Below are 22,302 nucleotides of genomic sequence, written 5' to 3' on the forward strand. Positions count from 1 at the left end.
AGGCTTGACTAAAACCAGAACCCATCTGGGGAAAGTAGAAGAATTAAAGCTGCGTACTTGCGCTCTGACGGTTCGTACACACCACTGTCACCCGCCACTGATTCATCGGACACTGCTGAGGTCACGCCCATCTTCTTTGGTCCTGCCCCTTGCAGCTGAGAAGTCGAATCTGAGAAAAAGAAAACCACAGATGTAGGAATATTTGATTTGTTACACATCAGTTTCCAGGACTACACAAACATAGACCACATCTGGAGTTCCCCAAGGCGCCAGGCTTGGGCCCCGACTGTTCAGGATCTACATTCTCCTTGTGGCTCGTTATGCTGATGACACTTTGCTTTATGTTACTTGGATGTTCCTGAATTTTCTTCAGCTTATATCAAAAACATGATGGAAATTATTTTATTTTATTTTATTTTTTAGAAAAACAGAAGAGTATCCAAGAATTACAGGAGATAAATGCGAGAGTTAAAAACTTCACCATCCGTTGTAAGTCGTACGGACAACCAACTTGTATTTAATCTCCTGTCTGGATGTTTCTTTGTGGCGTTTGGTTATTTATTGTATGAAATGTGTTGTCTAAATAAACACGAACAACTGAACTGTGTTGAACTCCGAGTCCACTTGACTTGTAGAGTCAGAACCTGGTAACAAGCTCGGTTCTGGCAGCAGAGATGAAGACTTAACAGAAACCAGACACCACCTGATTGATATTCACCTGCAGTGCACTCAAAGGTTCAGGCTCCAGTCGACTCTCACCACCATTCACTTCTATTCAACATTAATGCCTTAAAGGAGAGCCATCTTTATTAGCTGCAAACAAAACAGCTTTTCTTTCAGCTTCTTCAGTGAAAATAACAAAAAAAAACAACAACCTGAAGATTCAGTCAAAACACAGAAAACAAAGGAAAAAGACCTTATCGAATGAAGTCAGATTAAAATCCAGAATCAGCCACACAGATGGGTGATCCTGCAACCCAAAACCTCCTCCCGTCTCCTCATCACTCCCACCAGAAATCAGGTTTCACGCATCGCCTTTCTCCTCGCAGAGACGGAGGATTCCTGGTATCCTGGTTACAATAAAGTCGAGTGTTTCTGAGACGTAACGGATGGAGGATGTCATCAGTCTTTTCACTCTGAGTCCCATTACCTCATTGATCCTGAATCTGCTGGACCAGGAGAGTTCCTGAACCAAAGTCTGGCTTTGATGGTCGGATTTTAGACTCTAGAGACCTGGTTCCTGGAAATGTTACTGCAACTTTAGGCTTTTTCCCCATAAATAACATAAAAACCAGCTAAAAACTAACCGTAAGAACTACAACTCTTTAAGTCCCAGTTTATGTTTTTAAAGGAAAAATAAAAAAAACATTATTTCTTATATAATAAAGAAAAGGAGGATCAGTCTTTGGTAGTGATTAGAGTCTTGGTAGAAAATATTTGATTACATTAATAATTTTGCGTAGTGTTGGATTTTCCCTCCAAGCACCTTGGTGGTCAAAATGTCCCAATATTCTCTACAAAAATGGCACTACTTAATCCTACTGTCATTACAGGTTTAAAATATTCATTGGTAATATCAGCATTCGTAAGAAGAGTGGGGATATTTGTGATTTTTACTGGATTTCGTTGTATTCAACTGGTTTCAGGAACCAAATGCAGAATTTTCTGGTAAAAAAAATTATAAAAAGGGTTGAAGGGTTAAATAAGTCTGATACAACTGTGGCAACGTTTACCTCCATCAAGCCATGTTTATACTTTTCTGGGAGGCCAGTTGAATTAAATTATGTTCATGTCATTTAACTACATTTATTTTTTTTTTTCAAATAATTTAACTAAATTTAATTTATTTGAATCCACTTTATTTGTTTTACAATTAACCTATTTTATTCTAATTACTTTTAAGAAATATTTAATATGAATATTTAATGAGGTATATATTTGATCAGTTTTATCTATTTCTTTAACTACATTCATTTTATTTTAAAATAATTTAACTAAATAACCTTATAAATAAATAGATTAAACTAAATATCTAAAAACTTTATAAATTTAACTGAATAGCTAATTAGACTAAATTAATTTATTCAATTGTATTTTATTTGTTTTACATTTAACCCATTTTATTCTAATTACTTATATGAAAATTACTTTCAGTCATATTTAATGAGGTACATATTTGATCAGTTTTATTTTTATTTCTTTAAACTACATTCATTTTGTTTTAAATTACTTTAACTTAATTTATTTTATGATATTCCATATAATTTTTTATTTAATATTAATTTAATCTAATTATTGTTTATTTTAATTATATTTGAGTTAATTTTATTGAACATCTTCACATTATTTAACTGAATTTATTTTGAATTTTTATTATATTATATCATTATTTTATTTTAAAAGTTTTATTGTTATTATATTTAGGTGAATTTACTTTATATTATATATATATATTCAACATATTTAACTAAGTTCACTATAGATTTTATGTCCTGCCAAATTTGTTTTTACACAGCAGCGGTGAAATTTATTTTTACGTCTATCTGTATACTTTATCCATAACCAATAGTGGATGTGAAATCAATAAAGCAAGTGTCTGAAGGTAAACAAAAAACAAGAACGATCCAGAGTGTTTCTACTCTCCAAACTACTGTATTTTTTTTTTTTTTTTTTGCTAATGATTGTAGCCACTATTTTCTAAATAGAAGCTTGAATTGCAAAATAATAATAATAATAATAATAATAATAATAATAATAATAATAATAATAATGATACTTATAATGGTTGAAAAAGATTCCTGGATCAAGGCATTAATCCGGATCTTTTCCAACATTGAATCCCTTCTTTCTTTTCCATGTCTGATGTTCAATGAAAATGTAAAATCAGATCGTGACGGTGAGTTGTGTTGCTAAGAGACAGACTGGTAAACCAGTGTCACTGAACATAGGACTACGGGGGTCTTCCTGCTTACCTTTGCCCTCCTCGCCCAGCATGTTGCTGTGGTTCTGCTTCTCCTCCACTCCTCTCTGCTCCTCTCGTTGCTCCTTAGAGTCCAGTTCCAGTTCCACCAGCCTGCTGTGAAGCTCCAGGTCCAGTTCCAACCCGCTGGTCCCAGGCTGGCCCACAAACGTCTCGCCTGACAGAAAGCTGCCGTCGGTCACCACCGGTGAGCAAGGCGGAGACAGCGAGGAAAGCGATGATCGTGGCGATAAAGAGCTCATAGAGCGAGGAGTCTCTGACAGTCTGAGGGCCTGGATCCTGGACGACCCGGTCTCCGCCCTGACGCCAGAACCGCCAACGTCCCCACCCGCACCCCCTGCTTTGCCCTCGGGCTTCCCAGCGTCCGTCCCCCTGCAGCCCGTCACCACTTCGTGCTCGTGGATGGTGGTGATGGAGCGGAAGGCGCCCTGACCCTCCTGCAGGAAGCTGTCCAGTTTGTTGCGGAGGTCAGGGTCGGCCAGCTCGGGCTGCTCCAGGTAGATGTCGGTGAAGCTGAGAGAAGAGGTGGAGCCCAGGCTGGAGGTGGTGGCCAACGAGCCGCGGCTGGACGCCAAAGAGCCTCGACTGCTGCCCGACGAACAGGAGAGGGTGCTGGCCGACAGGCTGGAGGGGAAACATGACGACAGGAGTCAGAACCAGCATGTGGACAACGTCCCTCCAAACACTGAAAACATCAAATAAACTGTTTTAACTGGCAGACGGAGCTGAAAGAGCTTCTTCTGCAGAACTTCAGCGTCTAAAACCCAGAAATGTTGCAGAATCTTCCAGAAAAGTTGGATAAAACTAAACGGGGACGAGTCGGGAGTTGTTTCAGAGGACGATCCAAGTTCCTTTTCAGTTCTGGTTTATTCTAACTTTACATCCGAACTGAATGAAGATGCAACGATTCGTCGATAAAGTCGTAAACAAAAACTCATCGACGTGAAATTTCCTTGTCAACGTTTCGCGTTATAAACGCCGTAATGGCTTTGCTAATAAAAAGCTGCTCCAGGCAACTTAACGCCGTTTACCAACCACGGCTTTTCAGACAGTAGAAGAACTCTAAACACCAAGCAAACGATGCAAAGCACCACAGGAAGTGCTGGGGGCGGTGTTGTCATTTTGTTTAAACAACGTAGAACAAACTGACCTATTTCCAAAGGTTGGGGATATTTCACGCTGAACAAAGTGTCTGACAGGTAAAACGTGTCGTCTGCCACGCAGAGTCGGCGTACCACGGCAGCACGACAGTCATGCATGAGCATCTGGAAGGAAAGCAGCCCGGAGTCATGGTTTCCAGCGTTCCAGATGGCAAAGTTAGCACTAGCGAGTAGCGATGTGCTGTTGTTACCTCTGCCAAAGAGCTTCTGTTTTTACCGCTGTTTATCTGTTTGTGTTCAAGATAACTCAGAAAGTCATGGATAGATTTTCATGAAATGTCCAGGAGTCGTTGGAAATGTGAAAAGGAAGAAGTGATTTAATTTTGGTGGTGATCCGGATCACCGTTTGGATTCAGGAATGTTTTAAAGGATTCTGGACCTTGTTTACCTACAAAACAGGGTTTTTCAAGATGTAAATAATCATTTCAATGCAATTCTAAGAAAATTAAGATGTTAAAATATTTTATTTATTTTATTTTCCTTTTGAGGTAAATTCTGTCCAGCTTGGATACTATAGCTTAGTTTGGATGTTTCAGTATAAATTACCAGTAAGGTGTTATTGTTAAACTTAATATTCATCTGGTTCAGGAGTCGTTCTTTTAACTTACTAAAGGACATGATGTTGTGACTGACTGGGAATCAGGGGGACAATCATATGATGAATGGGGTAAAACATACTGGAACCAGTAAAAGGAGTTATGTCAACTGGAAGCACAGATGTTTGGCGGGACAGAATTAATCGCAACTAATCAAAACAATCATTTACAGATTAGTCGACTATTAAAATAATCGTGACTTACAGGCCTATTTTCCATTAACATAAATACGTAGACGCTCTGGTTGCCATGTTGGTACATCAGAGGCGCCGGCATATTGTTCCTGGCAAGTTTCCGATTTTCAACAGGAACGAATGAATTGAATAATTCCTCCATCGCGTATCGGTATATATAGTTTTAAATTGCTATCGCATAATGACGCTCATATTCCACGCTGCCAGACGCATATTTCTATGGCGACCCGAAGCAAGCGTTGGCCCCAGCCGAGCATATTTATCTATTTATTGAAGCCTTAGAAGAAATGGAAATAATAAAAAGAGTGCATGAAAGGAAACGTAAAAACGCTGAGCTTTCCTCCGGTAGATACGTCACGTTCTCCTCCGGTCCAATCAGAACCCTTACCAAAATATTTTCCATGTAAACCTCAATTCATAATGACTATTTCCACATGAACGGGAAGGTGTAAACTTTAATTCCTAATTATTCAACTCTGAATCTCTAATTAGTCTCTTCTTAACCGTTCGGGATCTAGTTGTACATTTTTACACCATCCGGCAGTAAAAAAAAAATAAAAAAGAAAGAAAAAAGAGATTAAAAACCATCGTAACTGTGGCCACTGCTTTCAAAAAGAAAATATAGATCCAGGAGGGAGCAGCACCGTTGCCAACTCCTCAGTAAAAAAGTAGCTATTGGCTCTTCTAAAAGTCGCTAAATGACGCCATCGCCTAATTTGCATAACTGGCCATGTAATATAATGGACCTTTTAGGAGAGAGGAATAACGTTGTGGGAGAAAAAGAAGGTCAGCTATTATGTTTAGTACTATAAATAAACTTTTTCTAATGGTTATTGGGTTTTTTTTGCCACAAACAGGCTATCACTTTGAACAGTAATTTTAAATATCATTAGACCCACATTGTATAAATCGGCTTTGTTAAATGTTAGATTATCAAATATCAAATTTAACCAAAGGATTGTTATGTTGTGTGACCCGAAAAAGACACTTTGACAGAGACACATTTATTTATTTATAATTATATTTTTGTAGTTTATTTTTTTTAAGCTTTAGCTTGCTTTGGGTTGAAATATTATAAGGCTTTGCTTTATGGATATATTTGTGAAAAATTTGGAAAGTCACCAGATTTAGCAAAAAGTCGCCAAGTTGGCAACAGTGGGGAGCAGGATGCAATGCTGAGACGCCGTGGCCCTGAAATCAACCCCTGGGGATCCCCACACAGTAATGCCTCAGTGTTAACGATATCCCAACACACGGATTTAATCAAAACCATGACGTAACGAAGGAATAATCTGAGGTCCTTTAAGACCTCCTTCTTCGTGTTTACCAGCTTCATGCGCAGAATTTCTTCACTGGTTGTTTTTTCAAGTTGGATTTCTCCAGAAGTTTCAAGTTTTCGTTCAGTCCTGACGCGTATCAGCTCTTCTACCGGATGAATAATTAGAAGCTGATCTGATCCACAAAGCTCTCCCAGAACTCAGAAACCATGAAATGAACCCTTTAAATATTGAACGTGTGGATCTTCTTCCTCTCTGATCTTTTCATCATTAAGTCCAACCTTCCCGACCTGGCTGAGCTGCTGTCCGGCCGGAAGACGTGACCAGACCGGAGAGAACTGAGCTGGGAATCCATCCCGATGCTCTTACAGCAACATTGCATCATCCCGAGCTCGTCAGGAAGAGTGTCAGATGGAGGATTAGATGAGGTTGTGACTGAAATCTAAAAAGCGAGGAGAACAGAACTGCTTTCATCTTTCCAAATGCTTGGTCATTAGAGATCCGTCAACGTTGCTTCATTTCAAAGCTCTGCCTCTGATGATGGGATGGTTAAACATGTCTCTGAAACAACTGGCTGCCAAAAAGTCAAAGTCAAATCAATGTTTTTCTGAAAAGAGGATTTCTTCATGAATTTAGTCACAGATGCCGAAGCAAAAGGTGTGAAAGACGTTGCAATCGCTCGTACATAATCAAATATTTTGTTTTGAGTGCTCTGACTTTTGGCAGCCAGAAACGTCCCATGTGTTGGAAAATCATGAAAACACAGCAAAACTTGATCATTTGAAATGAGGGCTTGCTATAATTTATAAAAACCTTCCCATCTTTACGCCCGACAACTCAGTCATGATTTACACAGAAACTTCAGAAGTTTAAACAACAAATGTTGAAATTTCTTGTTCTGAATTTACACAGTGATATCTACAACGGTTCTGACACAATCATAAGCTTAAGTTTTATAACGTTTCAGAAATTGCCAGTCGCCACAATCTCACCACAAATTTAGATTTTCAAAAGGATGAAGAAGACTTGTTAAACTACTTTTGTGCCCAGTTCCTCCCATACGTACACAAACTACACATCAAAACGACGGCATATTCTCTTCCTTCACCCAACGTGACCATCGTTGGGATCGACCTCTCTGTTTTCTCTCAGTTACTTCAGAACACAAAGTTTCCACTGACTTCTATTCATCTTTTATTTTTTACCTCAAATCAGTCGTTTTAACTTACAATAAAAACCAGACAGAAGACAGGAGTCATAAAGTCTCAGTTTTCAGATGGTCGTTCTGTTTATTTCCAAACAATGAGGGTTTTTTAAGGGGCGCCTCTGAGAGGTGAAATCAAAACGTGTAATTCATTGGAAAACCCCAGACTCCAACGGCGTTCCAACTTCTGATCATTTCACTGTATTTTATAAAGCCAGCAGCTCTTGTTTTCATGAAAACTACTGCAGGGTTTTCACTTAAATACGACCCTGTTATGAAAATGGAACAGCAAAGGGACGTCTGTACGTTAATGAAAAAAATTGACTAAATTAAATTTAAGACTCTGGATGAAAATCTAGGTATTATAATTTAAAGTTCATAATTATAAACATTTTAAGAACCTGTAAGCAAGAACCACAATTCCAGAAATTGCTGCAGACTCCAGAGTTTTGGTGATAATATCATAATTATCTTCACCTTTAAAATGATAAAACTTCTCCAGCAAACTTTAATTCCCACAGTTTCTCCTAAACATTTACAAATTATACATCAAAACGTGAGATATTATTCTCTTCTATTGCGCAATGTGATCGCCATTGCAAATACCTTATTTTTTCAAATCCTCTCAGTCCATCAACCACCAACTCCAATGATTTTCCATTATGTTTAACAGCTTTAACTTTCAATAAAAACTAAATATTCAACAGTAGAGCTGTAAAAAGTACATCAACGTCTTCAGCAGAAATTTCTGTTGCTCCACATTCAAGATTTTTTTCTGTACAATTTATCGTTTTCAAACAGTGACCACCTGTTTGTTGGATCCACCGAGGTGGAAATCAAAGTAAATTTAAGTCTTTTTGAGCGTCTCTCTGTGGAGAGGGATGACAGCTCTCTGCGATGTTAACAGTAGTTTCAGTTCTGTGTCACGTTATTAAAGTGGAACTATTATGTTCATTTCAGACTGATTTACTTTTATTTCTGAGCCCAGAAGGGCTGGGATTGATGGCTTTATTTACTTCAGACCGACCCTCTCCGTAGGCTGTCAGATCAGCCTGCGGGCAAAACGAGTGGATTGAGACTCTTCCGCATTAAGCCCCGCCTCCCGCCACTGCACTACATCGGGAGCGCGCACCGCACCTGCTTTCACCGTCATTGTAACGTCTCATAAACAGAAGGATTAGGCTCATATGAACTCAATAAAAAACCAAAATACAATGTCAACACATAGCATACAGCCCTACATGTTGGAACCTGAATCAGAGCCTGAAAACGAAGTGGAAAACAGCAACCCACAGCAACGAATGCAGCAGGATGCCTCTCTTTGGTAAACTCACCAGCCATCGTTGGAAATAACTTTATCCCACGTTTTCCACCCGCCTGATGTATTTGTACATGCCCTTGTTAACCAGTAGAAGGTAACCAATCACCGAACCTTATCCCCCGGGACGTCACAAGAATTTCCACGTAGAAAAAACTCTCTAAAACGACGCATTTTTCGTCGCCATGGAAACCGAACGGAGAGCGTGCTGGAACTCAAACTCAAACATGTGTTTAGGTGATAAAAAACAGTGTCGTTCACATGTCTGATGAGGATTCAACACTGTAACACTGTAGAAAGCTCAGAAAACTCCAAATACCATCATAGGAACCCTTTAAACTTTATATTTGACTAAAGTTAATGTATCAGAGATGAGACGGACAAACCTCTTCAGCTGCATGTGCAGTGACGTGGCCAGTCGGACCATCTCTTCCAGCTCTCTCACCAGCTGGTTCCTCTTACAGTGAAGCCGCAACCTGGAATGACAAAGTTTAAAAGTTTAACACGCCAAAAAGTTGAAACATAAAAGAAGAGCTTCTGGATTAAATCCTTCCTCTTCAGTCGGATAGAAAGAAAAAACCTAAACATGATCTGATTCTGCTTCAGGTTGCGTTCAGGAACCCAACATGACGTGATGTTTTGAGGCGTTGTAAGCGCTGGCTTTGTGTTTTGGTGATGATGGTGTCGCTTGCCTTGTTTGGAGAACAGCTGTTAATATGATCCACAGTTAGAGTGGAAGAGAAGAAGCCTTTTATCAGATATAAACTCTTTTCAAATGCAAAATATTCCAGTGAGAAAGACCAAGTTGTGCAGGACTCGCAGGCTTTCCTGAGCTTGTTTGAACTTTTTGTCTGCTTGCAGACAATCAGATAACGCATGCATGACACGACACACAGTATCAGCCTCACACTCGCTGCGTCCTGCACAGATGTGACATTTTCAAACCTGCAGACGATGAATGCAGACGGTGTGTTTTGGGAATGCTGCTATGAGGAAGCAGTGTGTGCATTTGTGCCGGCTAAAAGAGGATCTCTTTGTGAGCTGGCTCGCCGGCCTCTCGGGTTGCAGCAACAGGAGATGAGACAAAGACTGGCTGAGCTCAGGTAGAGCAGACCAGAACAGAGAACAACGGGAGGCCTGTTAGAGAGGAGCAGGAGGGGGAGCTGCTGGTATTCAGGAGAGTAAAAGGAGAAAAAAAGGGAGTAAAAGAGGGATAAAGAGCTGGAGATGGGATGGTCACGTCCATCTCTGCCTCCTAATGATGGCGTTAATGTCTGTAAAGGTCAGAGGCATCACTAGATGTCAGACAGACATCGTCACCTACTCTCATCTTCTCTGTGAGTTCAGAGAAAATATCAACAGAGACTTAAAAACAGTTGACTATGTAGCTGCATGTGAAGCCTTTAGTGGCCGATCTTTCTCCAGGAGAAATGAAACTACCTTCTGGTTCTACTGTTTTTATAAAACAGAAACAAATTTAAGATTTAATGGAGCAACAAAAAGAAAGAATGAAAGAAACTTTCATAGAAATTCTCCAACCAGCAGATTAACCGGTGACGGCGCCACGATTGGGTATAAAAGAAGCCCCTGTTAAAGGTTTAGCCAAGATTTGGATCAAACCCCATCAGACAATCATCAATAAATATTTCTCAGTGACAGATTGTAAAGAAATATGGTTTTTCAGCTTCTGCAGAGCAGAAAACTGGTAAACTTTGGGAAATCTGGGAAAACTGATATCTTGGAGTTTCAGACACACAGAATTAAAATGAAGTGAAATTAAATCAAATTAAATCACCAGTTCCCAAAATGATGCTATTAGATCAGAAAGGAAACATGCTGATAAAAACTTCCTGAAATGTTTTGTTTAATCAAATTTTAAATATATTTTCTAGTGGTGCAGTTAAATACTAAATCGAAAGTAAACACGATACGAAATACGATAAAAAAGCACCTGGTGAAGATAAACGTAATGCAGAACAATGAATCCGAACCAGAAGTTACAGCAGCTTTAGATTATTGCCAAAACCTTTATTCTACTCTCACTTCATGCATTTTGCGTGTACGTTACGGTCCACGTTTCAAAGTCTGGATGCAGACGCTGTCTGGGAGGAGGGGGAGAGGAGCAGCGGGGGGAAGAGGGAGAAGTTCGCCCAGCATGGACTAAAACAGCTCAGAAACTATTCATAATGACTTCACATTTATTTGAACTAAACAAGGAAGTTTGTTGCGCGTCTGTTTTGTGGCCCAGAGTGCGGTCGTGACTGGTTCTGTTCTCCCGTCTTCTGACTGAGTACCACCACGGGATCTTTTAGTGGTGCGCAGTACCGGACCATACTGGTTTACTTTCACCCCGATCTCTCCAGCTTCCGGTGAAACGACAGGGTCTTAGCGCTGCTTCCTGCTCTTAAAACCTTTTATTTGACCATTTTGTGCAACTTTGAATTTCACTTTGTCAATTTTTTATTTGATGAAATTTCACGGCACAGAATACTTTGACACTCCTGATATTTTCTGAAAACATCAAAGTGGCTCAGAGAGAGTTTTGTCTATTAAAGTTCAATCAAACGATCGAAGTTCAGTCTTTATAAGCCAGCAGAGTCTCAGCCTGAAGCATCTTCCTCGTTTTTTCCAAGGCTGCAAAACATTTGATTTCTTCATCATTTGGAGAACTTTAGGGTTTCATCTTCTCATCTCGTTTTTCTTGTTTGTTTGGCTCAGAAACTATGAAAACTCTTAAAATCAGTCAACATAATGCCTACGTTTACACGGGAGTTTTAATTCCTGGTTAAATTTGCTTTAATCTGATGAAAAACGACCATGTAAACACCTAATTCCTAATGCTAATTTCTATTCGATGACGTGCGTTGTTTTGCTTCTCTTGTTCGGTGGTCTATCTTTCTTCTTACTTCACATTTATAATAAAAATAGCGGTGAAACTGGTACTTATTGTGTAGTTTTTACAAGTTACGACTGAAAAGATGAGAAGCAGGGAGCTAACTTTGTTTATTTCCGCTATACTTCATAAGTCACGTGCACCTCTGTCCAATCAGAACCCTTCCCAACACGCCGCTCTGAAGAGGAATTAAGTGAGGACGTGTTTCAAGTAAACGTTTATATGGAATTAATATTTTCATGTAAACTCGTAGGAGAATACGTTAATTCTTAATTATTTAAGTCCGAATTATTAATTCAGAATTAAAAAACATCATGTTACCGTAGCCAGTGTCACGTTTTACAATTGATTCTAATTTTATTGCCTAAATCTATAATTCCATCCATGTTTTCTGCAGAAATGAGAGAAATAAAAAAGCTAGTGGTGTTGCTGCTTAGAGGTTGTGAAAAACAAGATTAGCTCATGAACACGAGAAAAACAACAACTGCGGTGGACATCTAGTGGAAAGACTTTTTCATGTCTGTGATTTTGGGCAGAAAACTGATTAATTTTAACACAGTATACCTGAAAATCTGTAAATATTTCTGTTTATTTTTACTTGTTTCTGGTTGGACGGTGGATAATTAACGTCAAAACCTGCCACTTTAAAGAAGAATTAAATGAGAACGTGTTTCATGTAAACCTTCATTCAGAATTATTATTTTCATGTTAGCTCGTAACAGAATATGTTGATTACGAATTATCAATTCCGAATTAAAAAACATCATGTAACCGAACTCAGTTTAACGTTTTACAATTGATTCTAATTTTATTGCCTAAATCTATAATTCCATCCATGTTTTTGTCAGAAATGTGAGAATTAAAAGAAGCTAGTGGTGTCGCTGCTTTGAGGTTGTGAAAAACAAGATTAGCTCACGAACACGAGGAAAACAACAACTGCGGTGGACATCTACAGAGACTCCTTTTTCATGTCTGTGATTTTGGGCAGAAAACAGATTAATTTTAATGTAACAAATATGGAAATATGTCTGATATTAAATTTTTCTCTCGTTGAAAGTAAAAAACGTTTCTTTATACTCGTTTCTGGTTGGACGGCAGATAATTAAGACGTCTAAGTGGGACAGTATCTGATAACATGATGTTAATGGTTAATAGGTTTTACATCTGCTTTTTATTTCCCTGAAGCGAGCCAGCTGTGGTTCTGATGGGCAGTCGCTGCTCACCTCTCGGTCAGAGCCTTGCTCTGGTTGTCTCTGGCGGCCTGCAGGTCTCTTTCCAGGCGTTTCTTCTCCGTCTCCAGCTTCTCGGCGTCGTTGGGCTCCAGGCGCTGACGTGGTCGGACGTACTGCAGCTCTTTCAGCAGCTCCTCCTTCTCGTTGATGAGGATGAGGCGGTCCCGCTCCGGGTCCAGCAGCCCCGGCCACGCCTCGCTGTCCAGTTTGGCGATCTGCACCTCGATGGTGGCGATCCTGACAGAGAAAAACAGCGAAGGCGTGGAGAGAAGCAGTGGTGGAACCTGAGCTCTTCATGCACAAGCTAACATCTACCTTCTCTTAGTCTCCTCGTACTTCAGGCTCAGACGGACCTTCTCCGCCAGTTTGTTGGTACTCGTCATGAACTGAAAAAACAAACATCATGACGGACGTTTACATGCAAAGTCTGAGACAAAACCCACTGAGGACGGACATTTATCAGTTTATCAGTGTCAGAAAAACCCAAAATATCAGGATGAGGAAGACTTACGTCAGTGGGGAAGTCGGTCTGAGAGCCGGCGTCGGAATAGAGCCGAGGGATGGACGTCTCCGAGTTGGCAAGCGACAGACTGCTGCTCCACAGGTCCTGCTGGGAGCCCAAGTCCAGCTGGAATCCATCCTTCAGCACCGCCAGTTTCTGACGGAACGAGAGAGACGCTGCATCAGTTCACCTGGTCACCACGGCGACGGGTGGCGAGAAAACGGAAGCGTTTCAACACGAGACCGAGATGCTATCGTTTTAACAAAGAAGGACAGCGTGAAGCTCCATCAGTCACACCTCTGGGACATCAATCTATCCAGTTAGGACGTAAATCTTACCAGGAGACAGACGAGTAAACCAGGAGACAGACCAGTTTACCAGGACACAGGCCAGTAAACCAGGAGACAGACCAGTTTACCAGGACACAGGCCAGTAAACCAGGAGACAGACCAGTTTACCAGGACACAGGCCAGTAAACCAGGAGACAGACCAGTTTACCAGGAGACAGACCAGTTTACCAGGAGACAGATCAGTTTACCAGGAGACAGACCAGTTTACCAGTAAACAGACCAGTGTAACAGGAGACAGACCAGTGAACCAGGAGACAGGCCAGTTTACCAGGAGACAGACCAGTTTACCAGGACACAGGCCAGTAAACCAGGAGACAGACCAGTTTACCAGGACACAGGCCAGTAAACCAGGAGACAGATCAGTTTACCAGGAGACAGGCCAGTTTACCAGGAGACAGACCAGTTTACCAGGAGACAGACCAGTTTACCAGTAAACAGACCAGTGTAACAGGAGACAGACCAGTTTACCAGGAGACAGGCCAGTTTACCAGGAGACAGACCAGTTTACCAGGACACAGGCCAGTAAACCAGGAGACAGACGAGTAAACCAGGAGACAGACCAGTTTAGCAGGACACAGGCCAGTAAACCAGGAGACAGACCAGTTTACCAGGACACAGGCCAGTAAACCAGGAGACAGACCAGTAAACCAGGAGACAGACCAGTAAACCAGGAGACAGACCAGTTTACCAGTAAACAGACCAGTGTAACAGGAGACAGGCCAGTTTACCAGGAGACAGGCCAGTTTACCAGGAGACTGACCAGTTTACCAGGAGACCGGCCAGTAAACCAGGAGACAGACCAGTTTACCAGGAGACAGACCAGTGAACCAGGAGACAGACCAGTAAACCAGGAGACAGACCAGTTTACCAGGAGACAGACCAGTAAACCAGGAGACAGACCAGTAAACCAGGAGACAGGCCAGTAAACCAGGAGACAGGCCAGTAAACCAGGAGACAGGCCAGTAAACCAGGAGACAGGCCAGTAAACCAGGAGACAGGCCAGTAAACCAGGAGACAGACCAGTAAACCAGGAGACAGGCCAGTAAACCAGGAGACAGATCAGTTTACCAGGAGACAGGCCAGTTTACCAGGAGACAGACCAGTAAACCAGGAGACAGACCAGTTTACCAGGACACAGGCCAGTAAACCAGGAGACAGACGAGTAAACCAGGAGACAGACCAGTTTAGCAGGACACAGGCCAGTTTACCAGGACACAGACCAGTAAACCAGGAGACAGACCAGTAAACCAGGAGACAGACCAGTTTACCAGTAAACAGACCAGTGTAACAGGAGACAGACCAGTTTAGCAGGACACAGGCCAGTTTACCAGGACACAGACCAGTAAACCAGGAGACAGACCAGTAAACCAGGAGACAGACCAGTTTACCAGTAAACAGACCAGTTTACCAGGAGACAGGCCAGTTTACCAGGAGACAGGCCAGTTTACCAGGAGACAGACCAGTTTACCAGGAGACCGGCCAGTAAACCAGGAGACAGACCAGTTTACCAGGAGACAGGCCAGTTTACCAGGAGACAGGCCAGTTTACCAGGAGACAGACCAGTAAACCAGGAGACAGACCAGTAAACCAGGAGACAGGCCAGTAAACCAGGAGACAGACCAGTAAACCAGGAGACAGACCAGTTTACCAGGAGACAGACCAGTTTACCAGGAGACAGACCAGTAAACCAGGAGACAGACCAGTTTACCAGGAGACAGACCAGTTTACCAGGAGACAGGCCAGTAAACCAGGAGACAGGCCAGTAAACCAGGAGACAGACCAGTAAACCAGGAGACAGGCCAGTAAACCAGGAGACAGGCCAGTAAACCAGGAGACAGACCAGTAAACCAGGAGACAGGCCAGTAAACCAGGAGACAGACCAGTAAACCAGGAGACAGGCCAGTAAACCAGGAGACAGGCCAGTAAACCAGGAGACAGGCCAGTAAACCAGGAGACAGACCAGTTTACCGGGAGACAGGCCAGTTTACCAGGAGACAGGCCAGTAAACCAGGAGACAGACCAGTTTACCGGGAGACAGACCAGTAAACCGGGAGACAGACCAGTAAACCGGGAGACAGACCAGTAAACCAGGAGACAGACCAGTTTACCAGGAGACAGACCAGTAAACCAGGAGACAGACCAGTAAACCAGGAGACAGACCAGTGAACCAGGAGACAGACCAGTAAACCAGGAGACAGACCAGTAAACCAGGAGACAGACCAGTAAACCAGGAGACAGACCAGTAAACCAGGAGACAGACCAGTGAACCAGGAGACAGACCAGTAAACCAGGAGACAGACCAGTTTACCAGGAGACAGACCAGTAAACCAGGAGACAGACCAGTAAACCAGGAGACAGGCCAGTAAACCAGGAGACAGGCCAGTAAACCAGGAGACAGGCCAGTAAACCAGGAGACAGACCAGTAAACCAGGAGACAGGCCAGTAAACCAGGAGACAGACCAGTTTACCAGGAGACAGGCCAGTAAACCAGGAGACAGACCAGTAAACCAGGAGACAGGCCAGTAAACCAGGAGACAGACCAGTAAACCAGGAGACAGACCAGTAAACCAGGAGACAGGCCAGTAAACCAGGAGACAGACCAGTAAACCAGGAGACAGACCAGTTTACCAGGAGACAGACCAGTAAACCAGGAGACAGACCAGTTTACCAGGAGACAGACCAGTAAACCAGGAGACAGACCAGTAAACCAGGAGACAGACCAGTTTACCAGGAGACAGGCCAGTAAACCAGGAGACAGACCAGTAAACCAGGAGACAGACCAGTAAACCAGGAGACAGACCAGTAAACCAGGAGACAGGCCAGTTTACCAGGAGACAGGCCAGTAAACCAGGAGACAGACCAGTAAAACAGGAGACAGACCAGTAAACCAGGAGACAGGCCAGTAAACCAGGAGACAGGCCAGTTTACCAGGAGACAGCCCAGTAAACCAGGAGACAGCTCAGTAAACCAGGAGACAGACCAGTAAACCAGGAGACAGACCAGTAAACTAGGAGACAGACCAGTTTACCAGGAGACAGACCAGTAAACCAGGAGACAGACCAGTTTACCAGGAGACAGACCAGTTTACCAGGAGACAGACCAGTTTACCAGGAGACAGACCAGTAAACCAGGAGACAGGCGAGTAAACCAGGAGACAGACCAGTAAACCAGGAGACAGACCAGTAAACCAGGAGACAGACCAGTAAACCAGGAGACAGACCAGTTTACCAGGAGACAGACCAGTTTACCAGGAGACAGGCCAGTAAACCAGGAGACAGGCCAGTAAACCAGGAGACAGGCCAGTAAACCAGGAGACAGACCAGTTTACCAGGAGACAGACCAGTAAACCAGGAGACAGACCAGTAAACCAGGAGACAGACCAGTAAACCAGGAGACAGACCAGTTTACCAGGAGACAGACCAGTAAACCAGGAGACAGACCAGTAAACCAGGAGACAGACCAGTTTACCAGGAGACAGGCCAGTAAACCAGGAGACAGACCAGTAAACCAGGAGACAGGCCAGTAAACCAGGAGACAGGCCAGTAAACCTGACTCTGGTTGAGTGAATCTTGGTCATAGCGACATTAAACTGGTATGACTGGAATCTGTGGGACGTGTGCTTAGTGAGAGGGATTAAGTGAGGACGTGTTTCATGTTAACCTCCATTCGGAATTACTATTTTCATGGAAACTCGTACGGGAACACGTTAATTCCGAATTATTTCATTCTGAATTAAAAACATCACATAAATGTAGCCGATGTGTATTAGCAGACATATGCAGAGCTTATCTGAGTCAGGTGTGTTGCAGCAGGAATACTTGGAAAACCTGCAGGACGCCGGTCCTCGAGGACCAGGGTTGGGGATCAAACATCGCATGATCGATTAACCATAACAATTAACCCGACACACACGTCTTGTCAATGGGAGGAAGCCGGATGCGGAGAGAACACACGCATCCACGGGGAGAACATGCGAACTCCACACAGTCAAACCTCCCTGCAGCCGAGACTCGAACCAGCGACCGGCTGACCACTACGCCACCGTATCACCAGAGACCCATCCATGTTCATTTTGTAGATTTTCCAATGAATAAACATTAATAAAATTCCAAACCAAACCAAATGTATTTCTGACTCGTCTTTCACAAGTCCAAGTCTCCAATCACCAAAGATCAATCCTCCCACTATTTATGTGGAAAATTCCCACTTATTTTTATTTAATTAGTAATAAAAGTCTGCATTTTTAACACATGACCGATCAAGAGAAATGTTTTCCTGCTGTCTGCTGTAAATCATCCACTCCCATCATGCAACTTTAATATGCTGTGCAGCTGGGTAAAATGCTGCAGTGGTGGCGCGCTTGAAGGAGGGAGGCGATCAGTAAACCATGAACCACAGCAGGGAGCAGATGGACCACCGTTTCAGTCCACGGGAATACTGGATTTGGAGAAGCAGCACAGTTTAAGGCATAAAACAGAATGAATTTAAAGACGTCATCCTCCACAAAACGTGCAGCCGCCTCTCTGACTGTCTGAAGACATAAAATCATTTGCGATGAAGGCCGAGACCGTCCGTCACTCTGCTTTTAATCTGCAGATGAATTATAAAGACCCGTTACACATTTTCAGTGTAGCAACAGCAAACGTTTGCAGCTTCCAGCCATAAAAACTCATAAAAACTAATCATTCCTCACATTTTTCTGCACATTTCTAAAAATCCTTATTTGTTTTTTGTTTTTTTATTTCTGAGGTTTCTGTGGAGGTTTGTCGACTGATGCATGTTTACGTAAATTCATAAAAAAATAAAGCAGCTGCATCCAGAGGAATGTGAATAAATAAACAGCTCAGTGTTTTCTACTGCTTAAAGCAGCAGCTTTTTATCGCGAATGAGGGACTTTTCTATCGTTCCACATACTGGATGAAAATAATCTGAGTGGTGGAAGTTTAGGCTGCGTTCCCATCAGGACAGAGAAAACTGGGAAGTTACTCTAATATTCAACCCAACCTACATTTCAGTGATTCTTCCATTGGGGTATTGATCCAACTGATCGGACCTGAAAAGGTGGAGTTTAACCCACTGCAATCCATTGATAGGTTGAAAAAACAAAGCAGGAATGGATCTTTGTTTAGAGCAACAGCTCTCTGTATAAAATGGCTTAACGAAGCGCCATTTGGTGGACTGGTGGATGGCCGCCATGATCCTCCTTTGTTTCTTCGTCCCATTTGTTGGTGAGAGTTAAAAACCATCACTGTTGGGACTCAAACCTTTTAGACCATTCTGTCATTGCAGATGCTGGTCTGATGTATGGAAGTGCTCACACAGCGACTGGAGGTGATGCACGGATGTCATGAATTTACGTCTTTCAGGTCATTATTGCCTCCTCATTTGTGGAAGTGACAGAAAGACACTTTGCAGTAAAATGGTGACGTCTTAAAATATTCTTTACAACTTTATGTTGGAGGATAAGCTCTGCTGTCTTTATAAAGGGCCATGAAGTCCGTGGGTAAAGATTCGTACATTATGGCTAATTCACATGAGGACAGTCCGCCAGACTCAGTCTGATTGAGGACTCGGTTCAGTTGTTCGGGGTGTATCCATTCAGACCCAGACTGTTCACGCTGGTCAAACCATTAGAATAATATATCCCCATTCCCACCAGAGGTGGCGCTGCACTGGTATTTAGTAAAAGAAGATAAGTGAAGAAAACTCGCTGCGAGTTAAACATGGAGACCAAACTATGGCTGTTTTGGGGTTTTATTGTGTCTTATGCAAGTATACTGCAGAAATCCACTGCAACAATGAACGCAGTATGAACACCAGACGAGGCAGAGGACCCTTAACGCCATCGCTATGGATTTACCCACAATGCAATGCTGCGCCACATGCAGGAAGTGGCTTTTATGTAGTCCGCTTCCTGCATTTGGTCCGTTTGAAACGAGCCGAGACCTGCGTTTGTAGGCGGACCGAGTCGCTTCTTTGGTCAGAATCAGAATTCGTTTGGTGAGTTCACATTTCCCCAAACGAAGCGACTTTCCCAGCAAACGGAGTCGGATCAGAAAGGCTGATGTGAACGTGTCTCTAAAACTTTTTGGTAAATCTTCGAGAGCTTTGACAAATGCAGAGCCTAACTTCACGTTTATGATCAGTAAAGTACATAATTATTATATATTGTATATTATAAGAATATTATCAGAACGAAGCGACTTTCCCAGCAAACGGAGTCGGATCAGAAAGGCTGATGTGAACGTGTCTCTAAACTAACCCAGATCTATAAAAGGGATGTTTAATAATCATTCTAGCAGGTTTGTGAGAAGTAGGGATGTGAATCTCTACCAGTGAGGCCGATTCGATCCACATCTCGACACTTCGCCAGCGATATGAAACATTAATGACACCGTGAAGCCCCGATGCGATTCGACTCATTTATGACTTCACAACAATTCATGAAGCGACTGGTGGTTTAATCTTTTCTTTTTTCATCTTTTTTATTCTCATACATCTTGCGGCTTGTTGTCAACACATCAGCCAAGCTGAACTTCGGAGGAAACTCGTTCAGCCGCCTGTATTTGCGATCTCGTTCTCTCCGTCACGACCGACAGTTCATGACCGATCGAAGATAGGAACGTAGATCTACTCGTTCATTCTGAGTAAAGATGCTTCTGGACGACTCCTTTCATCTGTAACTGCGGCGGAAATATCTGCTTCTAGTCTCCTTGTCTCTCCATCCTCCTTGCCGGATGGGATTTTATGTACAAAACACCTGCAATTTGTCAAATATCAGTTTTATTTCACAAAAACCAGCAAAGGAAACGTGTTTATAGAGATGCTTAACCTTTTCCACATGAAATCACAGTATGAGACTCCAGATTCACCGCTACGAATCCCGTCATAATAATCGTTCTTATTCATCTTTTTTTCCCCTAACAGACGCGTACAACCTTTACTGCACCATTTAAATGAAAACCGTTGTCACCATCGAGCTGTTTGTGCTTTCCTGCAGAAGAAAAGCCTTTTCTCCTGAGAGAAGCAGACTGGCTGTCGTTACAAGGACGAAGGCGACACCACAAGCCCACCTGCCTCTCTGCAGCTTCAGTAAATGACTCAGTAAATCTCTTTAAGCGCGTCTTTTCCCCCCGTCTTCTGGTGTTCTCTGTCATTTCAGCTCCTCCATTTGCTCATATTGTGCTGAAAGTCCTTCAGCTTTTTCCTGACAGCAACTCCAACAGTTTATTTGTCTCGTCACTCTGGAGGGAAACGAGCTTGAAGTTTTCTCTGTTTCCTCCAGTTCTTTTGTTTCGCCGTTGCAGCGTGAGGTGAATGCGGTTAAATGCAGCTTAAAAAGATAAATAAAAACACCAAAGGCAGCTCTGGAACGGAGTGTTCCTCTGCAGAGAAGTGAATCTTTCATGCCGACGTTGGAACAACCCTGAGCTTGACCTCGTGTAAAAAGACGAAGCCTCGCAGAATCATCCCGTTATTTCTTTGACAATAATAACGCTCAGGTTATTATGGGTTTTACCTGCATGAGCTCCTGCTTCTCCTTCTCCCCGGAGCTGATGGCGTCCCGGATGGAGCGGACCTCGTTGAGGATGGCCTGCGCCTCCTGCAGCTTGTAGCCGTACTGGCTGCTGGACACCTTCTGGTCGATCCTGCAGGAGGAGGACGGGAAGAGAGGGATGAACGGGAATGTTTCATGTGCTGTTTATGAAAAGCTGTGGACATATTGTCTCATAGGGAGGGAAACTTTAAACAATCCTGCTCTCCAAACTGCTGAGACGATTGGCTGAATAGATGTTTGTGTCATCATAGAAGGTTTTCTCCTGAACGAGGTCGTCTCAGTTAATCCTCTTTTAGCAAAAACAAAAAGTGAATCAGGGAATTTTTCTCTTTAATATGAAGGAAAAGGAGAAAATCACCCTTCTCCCTGAGTGGTGGTTGCATATTTTCCCTGCCAGGAGTTGCATGCACATTAAACCTTTAAGCCCGGCAGCTGCTTTGCATTTTTTTTCTGTTAATCGTGTGTGTTGTGTCAGATCACACTACAAGATTTAATCTGCTGTTAATCCAGAAACCATTTCATGTTCGATCAGCCAGGCAGCAACACGACATCTCCTCTCTCAGACATGTCAGGAAACCACGCCGAGGTGCTAAAGAACCACTAAAAAACGCCAGACATCAACAGGTCCTGCATGCATCCAAACAACCGGCTCTTCTACATTCTTCAGAGAGGACGGGGGGGAGGAGGCTGGGGCAGAACCAGGGAAAAACAAGAGAGAGAATGAGGAAGTGAGGCGCTACTCGGTGACAGGCGAAGGGATCATGTTATCCTCTGAAAGTCCTTTTCAAACATGGACTGAAAGCTACCAACGTTTTCATAATCAGTATGGTGAAAGAGGACTTTAAGAGGAGACAGACCAGCAGATTGGCCTCGAACCTGGACGATAAACCCGCCTACAGTCGTCCCGTCACTTCTTTCTGAGGTTTTATGTGTCAGGACCTTAAAATGGTTTCATAAAGGTCTTAAAATGAAGTAAACACCAACTGGACACATGAAACATCATACAAGCTGCGTTTGACCCAGTCAGAGTAAAACCAT

General features: G+C 42.7%; 1 protein-coding gene across 1 annotated transcript in view; it reads right to left on the bottom strand.

Annotated features, from left to right (window-relative positions):
* The window catches only part of wwc1 (WW and C2 domain containing 1), a 58,197-nt gene that overhangs the window by 9,686 nt on the left and 26,209 nt on the right, over window positions 1-22,302 (bottom strand). Inside the window, exons 6-12 of the mRNA XM_079248053.1 lie at window positions 21,226-21,355; window positions 13,366-13,512; window positions 13,170-13,240; window positions 12,846-13,091; window positions 9,116-9,205; window positions 2,973-3,604; window positions 58-169 (exon numbers count right to left, since the gene is read on the bottom strand). Coding sequence (XP_079104179.1) covers window positions 58-169; window positions 2,973-3,604; window positions 9,116-9,205; window positions 12,846-13,091; window positions 13,170-13,240; window positions 13,366-13,512; window positions 21,226-21,355 — 1,428 coding nt within the window. The remainder of the gene's footprint in view (window positions 1-57; window positions 170-2,972; window positions 3,605-9,115; window positions 9,206-12,845; window positions 13,092-13,169; window positions 13,241-13,365; window positions 13,513-21,225; window positions 21,356-22,302) is intronic.

The sequence above is a fragment of the Telmatherina bonti genome, assembly GCF_933228915.1.
Source record: "Telmatherina bonti genome assembly, chromosome: 10".
Taxonomy (NCBI): Eukaryota; Metazoa; Chordata; class Actinopteri; order Atheriniformes; family Telmatherinidae; genus Telmatherina; species Telmatherina bonti.